This window comes from Sinocyclocheilus rhinocerous, unplaced genomic scaffold (genome assembly GCF_001515625.1).
Source record: "Sinocyclocheilus rhinocerous isolate Xijiao unplaced genomic scaffold, SAMN03320098_v1.1 scaffold142, whole genome shotgun sequence".
Taxonomy (NCBI): domain Eukaryota; kingdom Metazoa; phylum Chordata; class Actinopteri; order Cypriniformes; family Cyprinidae; genus Sinocyclocheilus; species Sinocyclocheilus rhinocerous.
Genome location: NW_015644380.1, coordinates 1,400,195 through 1,411,041, shown reverse-complemented (window position 1 = coordinate 1,411,041; position 10,847 = coordinate 1,400,195). Strand labels below are relative to the sequence as shown.

Sequence of the window (10,847 nt, the reverse complement as noted above, 5' to 3'; positions counted from 1 at the left end):
TACACCAAATACACAAAATAATGTTCCTTTTAGCAACATCATATGACCCCTTTAAATAGTTAATAAAGAAACTTCATTCTAATGATCACTATATTAGCGTTAGCCACGCTTATGCTAACGATTAACTACACTAATAACAGCGATGTTCATTTCAATCCGACATTCAAATAAAAAAAAACTGAATAATATTCATAACAGAAGCGGTGTTTGTCACAGACTTGCACTCTATTTGTTGCGCCATATATATGCAAATTAATTCTTTGGCAGCAGGAGGCGCTTGTAGAGCGGGAGAGATAGAGGTTTCCCCAGTAACAGCTGTACACAAAGCAGCGCTCAGCTTACAAACGCTGCTCAGGCATTACAGGCAAGATGAAATGAAAATGACATCCATAATTTTCTGAAGACAGTCGGTTTCCTTCAGAAATACAGTGATATGAAAACACCCACACTGGGTTTCAACTTTCGTGCAGTGCTCATGTTTATTCAACGAAGTCAAAGCCTTTTGGAAAATCTATTTGTGGCAGTGAGTTTTGATATTGTGGCGGGCGCCACAAATAAATCAATGTATAGAAAACAGCCGCACTTATGCTAACAATTAACTACGCTAACGGCGATGTTTATTTCAATCTGACATTTAAATTAAAATATGGAATAATATTCATAACAGAAGATCTAAATATTAAAAATTAAAATGAAACTTACCTGCTTCAACTCTTTCATTTCATCCAGGTGTCTGTCTTTAAAGTGTTTTGTTAGTTTGATGTGTTTCCTCATTTTGAGGTTGCCATGTCTCGGTGCTTTTATGAAGAGAGCGCATCTGCGCACCTTTCGAATAGCGCATCAAGAACCGGGTTGACCGGGTACTCGGTACCACCGGTACTTAAAAAAACGGTTAGTACCGTATAGTACCGTAACGGTTTCATTTTTTAGTACCGACTTGGTACCAAAGTACCGGGTCTTTTGACAACACTACGTCCTCGGGAACATTACTGTGTATGCGCTCAGAGACGGAATACAACACGGACATGTAAAGTCATCTTTTAGCGCCTAAATGGTGAAATACACACAAAAATATGTCAAAATGCGGCACTTAGTGATTATTCACGTAAACCCTCGTCAGTTATGTAATAAATGAATGTAAAGAGTTGAGAATGAAAATACTTGTGTAACAGTAAATTGGATCCATGCGGCTCTTAAAGTGACAGATCTGTGGTGAATGGATAAAGTACTCACAGACACAGAACATCCTACACTCCAATCGACTGTTTTTATAGATGCTTGCTAAGGCAAGCATCAATATTATTATAGCTCATATTTCTAAAATTTTGAGCTTTGAACTTTGCTGCATGATCCTTCCCACACATTTGTGCTACAGATGTGAATGATACCTCAGATGATGCAGATTGTTGAGACCATTTGGCAATTTAGACCCCCATCCAAACGTAAAGTCTCTGACCAGAACTGTAATTTATATGCAAATGTCAAAAGGCTAAAAGGGTCTCTTAAGCCATAAAACCCCAAAGATCATGCATGATTCTACGCCGACGCTACAGAGGTGTGCTACTGTATTATTTTTCAAATTAAAGACATACATTGCGGAAGAGACTCAATTCATATTTAGAGACCAGAATATCATACAGATTTGGGAATAGGCTCTTTTTATTTGGTCCATTAAGCTGCTATCCAAAACCCATTAGCAACCACATAACAACTTGTTAAAACTCACTCAGAACACCTTAGCAACTGCATAGCAATGTCCTGGCAACCATCCACAACACTAGCAACATGTTTTGTAAGGTCAAATCTACTCACGTTTTATTCTTTTGATCTTAACCAGTAAGCAATCACCCAGAGCACCCTAGCAACCACATAACAACAAGCTTAAAAACACTAGTTTTTACCCTAGCAGCTGCATAGCAATGCCTTAGCAACAATCCAGAACCCAGTAACAACATGGCAGTGGTTTATGTATAGTCAATCCCAATCACATTTTCTTCTTTTGATCCAGACTAGTAAGCGACCACCACCCAGAGCACCCTAGCAACTGCATGAAAGCATGCTAAAACACTCAGCATACCTTAGCAACTGCATTGTAATGCTATGACAACCATTCACAACACCCTAGAAACGTGACAGCAGGATATGTATGGTCAAGCAGGATTTGTATGGTCAAGCAAGTGACCACCCAGAACACCCTAGCAACTGCATGAAAGCATGCTATAAACACTCAAAATATCTTGACAACCGCATAGTAACAGCCTGGCAACCATTGACAACTCTCTAGAAACAAGTAGGCAAGTTTTTTTTGGTCAATCCAACTCACATTTTCTTTCTTTGATCTGGACCATTAAGCATCCACCCAGAACACCCTAGAAACTGTTTATGAGCACACTAAAAACACTCAGAATACCTTAGTAACTGTATAGCAACACCCTGACAACCATCCACAACACCCTAGAAACGTGGCGGAAGGGTTTGTATGGTCAGTCCCTCTCACATTTTCTTCTTTTGATTTGGGCCAGTAAGCAACATCTCAGAACACCCTAGCAACCCATTAGCAACTCTTTAAAACAGCCCAGAATGCCTTAGCAAATGCATAGCACTATGCTCCTTTTCTTAGGGATACTAAAAAAAAAAGTGTACTAGAATAAAGAAGTGACTAATTTTGTTTCAAATGTACATTCATACATAGACACATTTGGAAAAAATACAGCAGAATGTGTGTGAATTACACATTAAATGATTATACAGTGTACATCAAAGTACATACTTCACCAAACTTAAACGGAGCCATTCGTTTAGAAAACCATATGGAGGAGGAGGAGACTTAATGCTACATCTTAAAATCAGCTCAGCTGTATCGACTGCTTCGGCTATGACTTCGCCTCCTAGAGGAACTGCGACTGTAGGAGCGATATGACCTGAACGTGAAGACACACATCAAAGAATTAGCTTCAGTGAGGCACATTATCAAATTCAAACAAGACAGTTTCAATAATACATGGATTTATTTATGATGTACCTGGACATGCGGTCAGAGCTCTCACTTCTTCGATGCCCTCTTCTCCTGCTACGGCTAGAAGAACTATCGTAAGAGTCAGACCTGTATTTCCAGGAACAAAAGACATAACTAAGAATAATAAAGCGACACTAGGTTGCAGTCAAAATGCATGAATAATTTTGGCTCCATGCTCACCTTGATCTGTGGTGACCTCTGTACCGACTTCTAGAACGACTTCTACGGTCTGTGTGGCTAAAACAAGATCACCGTGGCATCTTAATTTAAAAACATTTTAATCCCCATAACACACATATCAAAGATAAATATCTTTCAACACTTACCTACGGTAACTTCGGTAGGTGCTACTTCGGGAACGGGAGTGTCCTCTGCTGTATCTACTCCTGCTTCTACTTCTACTGTAGCTCCTGTGTGAACAATTAAAACATGCAAACTTGACTTGACATGGACGATTGGACATACAAAGTCATAAAACATTGTCTGTTGTAACCAACCTGGAAGAGTAGGTGTAGCTTCTGGACCGGCTATATGAATGGGACCTACTTCTGTGGTGGGTCCTGTGGCTGGACACAGACCTTGACTTGTTCCGAGAGTGATTATGGGATCCAGCCCTTTCTCCTGTTGCTGGAAGAGAGTCTTCTTCACTTGAGCTGTCTTGATTTCTGGGTCTCTGATTTAACCGAGCTGTCTTTCGTACCTCATCAAATAAGGATCCTGGACGGACTCTGCTCTTGCTCTTGATCTCAATCTTGAGACCCTGGGCCTTTCCCTCCAGTTGATCTTGCTGCTTATTTATTTTCATAATCAAAGGCTATGCTCCTTTTCTTAGGGATACTAAAAAAAAAAGTGTACTAGAATAAAGAAGTGACTAATTTTGTTTCAAATGTACATTCATACATAGACACATTTGGAAAAAATACAGCAGAATGTGTGTGAATTACACATTAAATGATTATACAGTGTACATCAAAGTACATACTTCACCAAACTTAAACGGAGCCATTCGTTTAGAAAACCATATGGAGGAGGAGGAGACTTAATGCTACATCTTAAAATCAGCTCAGCTGTATCGACTGCTTCGGCTATGACTTCGCCTCCTAGAGGAACTGCGACTGTAGGAGCGATATGACCTGAACGTGAAGACACACATCAAAGAATTAGCTTCAGTGAGGCACATTATCAAATTCAAACAAGACGGTTTCAATAATACATGGATTTATTTATGATGTACCTGGACATGCGGTCAGAGCTCTCACTTCTTCGATGCCCTCTTCTCCTGCTACGGCTAGAAGAACTATCGTAAGAGTCAGACCTGTATTTCCAGGAACAAAAGACATAACTAAGAATAATAAAGCGACACTAGGTTGCAGTCAAAATGCATGAATAATTTTGGCTCCATGCTCACCTTGATCTGTGGTGACCTCTGTACCGACTTCTAGAACGACTTCTACGGTCTGTGTGGCTAAAACAAGATCACCGTGGCATCTTAATTTAAAAACATTTTAATCCCCATAACACACATATCAAAGATAAATATCTTTCAACACTTACCTACGGTAACTTCGGTAGGTGCTACTTCGGGAACGGGAGTGTCCTCTGCTGTATCTACTCCTGCTTCTACTTCTACTGTAGCTCCTGTGTGAACAATTAAAACATACAAAATTAACTTGACATGAAAGATTGGACATACGAAGACATAAAACATTGTCTGTTGTAACCAACCTGGAAGAGTAGGTGTAGCTTCTGGACCGGCTATATGAATGGGACCTACTTCTGTGGTGGGTCCTGTGGCTGGACACAGACCTTGACACAAATCTTCTGACCCCCCCGATGGTCACTGTAATTCGCACCCTGCCCGTAAGCAACTTCCCAGACATAGAAATCACAGCAATGCTCTAAAACCTCTCAGAATGCCTTAGCAACTGCATAGCAACACCCTGGCAACCATCCATAACACACTAACAATGTGGCAGCAGGTTTTGTATGGTCAAGCCCACTCATGTTTTCGTAAGAAGATGTAAAAATCGAGGATTTGGGAGGTTTTCATTGACAGAGACTGAAACATGAAAACATGATGGGAGGGTGGGATTGAAAATTTAAAATCCAGATCACCTGCTATTAAATACCAACATGTGCACTACGTGCTTGGCCACATCTCTCACTAATCTACCAATTTTTTATGTTTTTCCTAAATGTAATGTCTTAATTATCATGCTCCTTAATTTCGTTTTCACAGAGAAAATTCCCATTTTCTCTGTGAAAGGACAATTCAGAATAGAATATTTAAAGTCTAGGTCAGTAAAACAATGCCAGTCTGAATGAAATCTGAGAGAGTGTCTGTTGAGTCTACAAAGTGAAGGGTGAACTACATTTAACCGTGAGCTTGTCTCCTGAGAGATGTATAAAGTGGAGCAGTAGTGCTGTAGGGGAATGTTTGTGTATAGAAATGGCATGATTACCTGCTTTCAGCAGACGGGAACCACTCCACTAACCTGCATATGACCACTGATATTCTCCGACTTCAATAATAGGGACGCCTCACCAAATTTAGATATGACAATCTGTATTCCAGTCATGGGGAATCCACCCGTCGATCCAAGCACTTTTATTTGCATAAATATCAGCTTACAGGCACACGTCTCTTTGTCAGACTGTCATTTTTCACCAGCGTGCCCTTTTTGCAACAGTCCCGAGAGACTTTGCCTGGATCAGATGCTAATGTCAGAATCAGTATGACACAGAGACAGAGCGCTAAACATATTGTGTGCAGTAGTCCTACATCTGCTATCTCCAGTCTTTTTTCTCCTTCCCACCTCATCTGCTCTGCCTCTGCTTTTCCAAAACAATGTGGGACGTGTTGTGTAACAGGGTTGAATAGTCACATCTCTCTTATTATTTTCAGCGACTAATTCCACTGTGCCGGTCACATCCTTCATTTCTTCAGCTGCAGTAATGTGGCCGCGGGGTCCGCAGTGGTCTTGTCAACAATGTGGTACATGGCAAACTCGCATAAGAGATGAGGTCTTTATCCACACCGATACCGTCACTACTGAGCAGTTTGGGGAAAAGTTCAGATTCTTCGCTTTATGGTTTGGTGTGGGTACAAGCAGTACATTTACATGTTCCCACCATACATGTCCTAATATATCAGATGTAATATTGAAAGTACAGTTTTTAAACAATGGAAATTCAATTAGTTATTTTTATCACTGTATGTCAATGAAGTGCACATTTATGATTGTCAACTAAAATTAAAACCATAAAAAAATACATAATTTGAAATAAAAGAAATGTTAACTGAAATAAAATATAAAATGGTATTTCAGCTCATTGCCAAGGCAGCATTTCTCATTTTCATTTAGTTTAAGTTGAAGTACTAAAATAAACTAAACACCATAAACTATATAAAATAAAAATAAAAATGACAAACACACAACAAAAAGACTAAAACTTTACCTAAAATTAAAATGAAAACAGAAAATATGAAAGTAAAATCTAATGAAAAATATTAACAAAAGCTATAATAGTATATAATTGATGCTGAAGTAACACTGGTGCACATAGGGGTTATTTTTAATAAGCAAAATAAATGATTTTAAAGCTAATTTCTAGGAATGCGCAATATATCAGTACCTTATTTTTATCAGATTTTTATTTAAAATATCATATATCAGTTTCGATTTACATTTACATTGAATACATTTGTAATTATGCAAGCTCATTTATTAATGCTATTTTTACATTTAGATTACCAGTGACGTCCTTTAATGCTTATTTAAAGTTTTGAAAACACTAATAATGTAATAAAACTGCTAAATGTAATATTTATTGAATATTAAATATTTTATACTGTACATACAGTAATAATGCTGTAAAGCCTAAATTTATTTTCTAGCATTTATTTTTTTATTTTTTTTATTCATATAAAATGGTATTTATAAATTTTCAATCATAACATTTAAATAATTATTTGGTTTATCTGTATTGACCAGAATTGTAATATTGGTTTATCTTTATAAGTACTTTAAATTGGTATGAGTAGATTTTTTTCTGTTTATTTTCTTGCCGTTGTGTAAATAATCAAGTTATAATAAACAGTTTTAAGTGCCTGAGATTGATGAGATCTTATTTCATAATTCTTCAAATCTGCTTATACATCACAACACCTTTATTTTGTTTTGTAAGTTACAGGCTTCAAATGGCACTGTATTATGGGAACGATGCTTGTTACAGTATGTACTTTTGGCGGGATGAGTTTTTAATTCTCTTTATATGAGGCTCACCACTAAACTGTGATATTGCTTTTGCTGCACCACATGTGTTACGTAACACTGTATTAAGCCAGGGTGAAATACACACCAAGGAATGTTGTCTTACATGAAAGAGGCAGAAGGCTGTGATTGTTGTTTGTTATGATGAATTCACATCACCAACATTGAGATCACTGTAAATGTGCAATGTTTGATAGGTTCTTGTCTATCATCTTCTGAAAAGAAGCTACTTTTCTAAAGTCTTTCTGTCTGCCTTAATTCTCATAAACTTTATGTATAGCTGACTTTGTGTGCATACATTTGATTAGAAAAATGTAGACTGAAAAAATGCAGAACAGAAAAATGTAGACTTTTCCATTAGTTTGTAAAACCATATTAGGGAAAATGTTGACACAAAACCACTTGCAATGGAAGTCTGTGGGCTGATATGTTGCCATAGACCATTGGTTTTCAAACTTTTTTTAAGAGCGACCCTATTTTTATTATTTTTTTTAATTGATGCGACCCATATATATATATATATATATATATATATAACCCCAATTCCAGAAAAGTTGGGACTTTTTGTGAAATGCCATAAAATCAAGAATATGTGATTTGTTCATTCTCTTTAACCTTTATTTAATTGACTAAAGTACAAAGAAAAAAATTCCAATGTTTTCAGTGGCCAACTTCATTTTTTTTTTTATATATATAAATTTAATTTTTATTTTGATAGCTTACATACATATATACATTTTCCTTAAATCATACTGGTGACCCATTTGATTTTTTATGTTTCACGACCCAAGGTTTGAAAACCACCGCCATAGACTTCCATTGTAAACATTTATCTGTCAACACATTTTTTGCTTGTTTTTAATATTGTCACATTGCTTAAAAGACCATTGGAGTGTTTAAATGTGTCTCAGCCTTATAATCAGACTTCAAACGCTAGCATTTCTCTCTTTCCTTGTCTCGCTCAATGCATTGTAATGAATAGTTTCCTGACAGATCATTCTTCTTTTAGTCCTCTCGCTTGGTGCTCTTGTTAAGACATTGTTTAAGGCAGTGGAGTGAAACATTGCAATGTAGTTCTGCTGTACCCAGTCTTCATATATGTTTATTTTCACTCCTGGTCCATCCTGAGGTTGAGTATAAGGAGCTCCCTGCCTCAAGGTGATGCTTTGAGTCAGTACATCATGTGTGTGCTTGCACACTGCTATTCTCTTTGCCCTCACAAAGCTATCCAATGTAAATGATAGTTATCTCCAAAGCAAAATGACAAGTACTTTGATGCTAATCATTTCCAAGGCTTCGAACAAGTGCTTACTTGACATCACAGTAAGAAGCGGCATTTGTTTCGTTATCAAAAACAACAGACTGTTACTGATAGACTTCTGCACTTCTATTCAGCCATGGTAAAATAAAATATATTTGACTTGAGCTTTGAATTGAATATGATGAGATAAGAAGACTGAGTACTTCAATACAGTAAATATATATATTAAAGTATGGATTGTATTGCTTTGTTTAGTATGTATTTAGGATGGATTAGCAGGTGCAGACATGAAAAATGTGTTTCTACAGATGACAGGAATAGTTCACTAGACAATCAACAGTCATTTATGTCTTCATCAGTCGGCTGTCTTGGCTCTCTGATGTCTTCTGGTTTACATCATCCTAACAGACCTGAGACAGACAACGTGAGCTGCACACTGAATATGCAAACATTAAAAAACCCATGATGTAAGGTATGGATCTTCACTACTCATCTGGCTGATTAGGTAAGGAACTAGCCGGAAGGAAGACTTAAGCAATTGGCTTCACTACGACAACACAGATTGTTTGAGTAAAATGATACAGTGTAAAGGGGGTATACAGTTAATCTCTTTCTCATTTTTCCTCTTTCGTATCAGCTTTCGGAACAAAACCGCAAACAGATTTGTGACCTTGTTGTTTATCACCCTCAATTCCTTTGTTTGCTCACAGCGAACTGACTAACTTAATTATTAAAGCAACAACTGAGCGGGCGTTTGACGCTTAACCCGGCCCTTCCCTCTCTCTGTTTCTGTATCCCTCTCTTCTTTAACTTTTCCCCCATTTCCTTCTCGCCACTCTCCCCTCACAAACACACAGACCACAGCCAGTTCTGACCCCTGTAATGAAGCTGGGGGGTCTGTGTTCTTTGCAGATGGGCATTTTTCCACACTGTGGGTCAGAGGGTTATTATCTCTTCCTGTCAGGAATGTAAAGAATTTCCTGTGCGTTCCTCTTCCGGCTGTGAGAGCAAAGAGACCGTGCCCACCCATGTGACTGCTTGGCATCGGATTACCTCACTTGCTGACTGTGGGAATGGTCTGCACAAGATGAAAACAAAGCTTCAGTTGAAGTTCCGTTTGCAAAGCTGGAAGCTGCAGACAGGGAAAAGGGAATTGCTAGAATTTGTCTTCGCAGCTCTTGTTTTGCGTGTCGAGATTTCCTTGTGCATTTCTGTTTTTGTGCACTGTGATTTCCCCAAAAGACAGCTGTCAATCAAACGTCAGTGTCTTTGGAATGTCAGGCCCTTGTAGACTTGGTTTTCTGTCATTTGTTGTCTGCAGCATTCTGAGTTTTTCTCTCCACACTCTGACTGTCTCCTTTGGTGTCTACACAATCTAGGGCTGCACTAAAAAAAACAAAAACAAAAAAAAGACGTTTTTTTTTGTGTGTTTTTTTCTGATAAAGACTGATTGGTATTTAAAATGATATTTATGCACGCTAAACAGACAGAGCGCAATCGAATAGGAGCGCAATAATTCCAAGTAAAATATACATTTTGTTAAAAAAAATTGTTTTTGGACCTTAAATGTGTCTTTTGTAGAATTTTAAATCTACATATAAAGTGTAATTTTATGATAGCAGTAACTGTAAGTGGACTATTGTAATAGGTAAATCAAATGTAAGCTATAGGCTACAGTACTAATTACTAAGCTCAAATGAGTTAATATGTGTTTCTTAAAGCAGTTAAAAATGTAGTCATTTTCTTTATTATTTATTTTCATTTTTAATTCAGTGATTTTAACTTTTAATTTAGTGATTTTAATGCTTTAAAGAGCAATTTTAGATTGTAATGTTCTAATCTATCTTTCTGCTATCTGTTCTGCAAACTATAAAAGATACAGCTGTAATAAAACCAGAGAGAAAGGCTGCATGGCTAGAAACTGTAAAAAAAAAAAAAAAAACTCAAATAATAGTATGTGAGACAGTGGTAATATCATTATGTTCCTATTGGTCAGTAGAGGAGCTTAGCTTAGCCTGACAGTTAGCCTGCTTTAGACCAGGTTAGTTTCCCAGCATAAATTGCCACAGTGACTAGCTTGATCTAGGCCTATGTTAAATTTGCTTTATGGAACCAAATCATTTGACAATAAGTCATACTAACTTGGTTAACTTGTTTTATGAAACAGGCCTTGAAGCATTAAAAGTTATCATATTTTCTCCATTGCATCATATTGCATCGAATCGCATTCTGTTGAATCGAATCGAATCGAAATCGGATCGCACTGCATCGTAATAGGGGTAAATCGTATCGCATT

At 37.4% G+C, this 10,847-nt stretch overlaps 2 protein-coding genes across 2 annotated transcripts; both read right to left on the bottom strand.

The window, feature by feature from the left end:
* Positions 1-2,844: 2,844 nt before the first annotated feature.
* On the bottom strand, positions 2,845-3,828 carry LOC107758296 (NK-tumor recognition protein-like). Its single transcript, XM_016576002.1, has 5 exons — positions 3,514-3,828; positions 3,343-3,426; positions 3,197-3,253; positions 3,023-3,103; positions 2,845-2,921 (listed from the first exon to the last, which is right to left on the bottom strand). The coding sequence occupies exons 1-5, from the start codon at positions 3,819-3,821 to the stop codon at positions 2,852-2,854; spliced, it is 600 nt and encodes a 199-aa protein (XP_016431488.1). The 5' UTR covers positions 3,822-3,828; the 3' UTR covers positions 2,845-2,851.
* Positions 3,829-3,847: 19 nt separating this feature from the next.
* LOC107758287 (NK-tumor recognition protein-like) lies at positions 3,848-4,896 on the bottom strand. Its single transcript, XM_016575993.1, has 5 exons — positions 4,742-4,896; positions 4,571-4,654; positions 4,425-4,481; positions 4,251-4,331; positions 3,848-4,149 (listed from the first exon to the last, which is right to left on the bottom strand). The coding sequence occupies exons 1-5, from the start codon at positions 4,894-4,896 to the stop codon at positions 4,080-4,082; spliced, it is 447 nt and encodes a 148-aa protein (XP_016431479.1). The 3' UTR covers positions 3,848-4,079.
* Between the last annotated feature and the right edge of the window lie 5,951 nt (positions 4,897-10,847).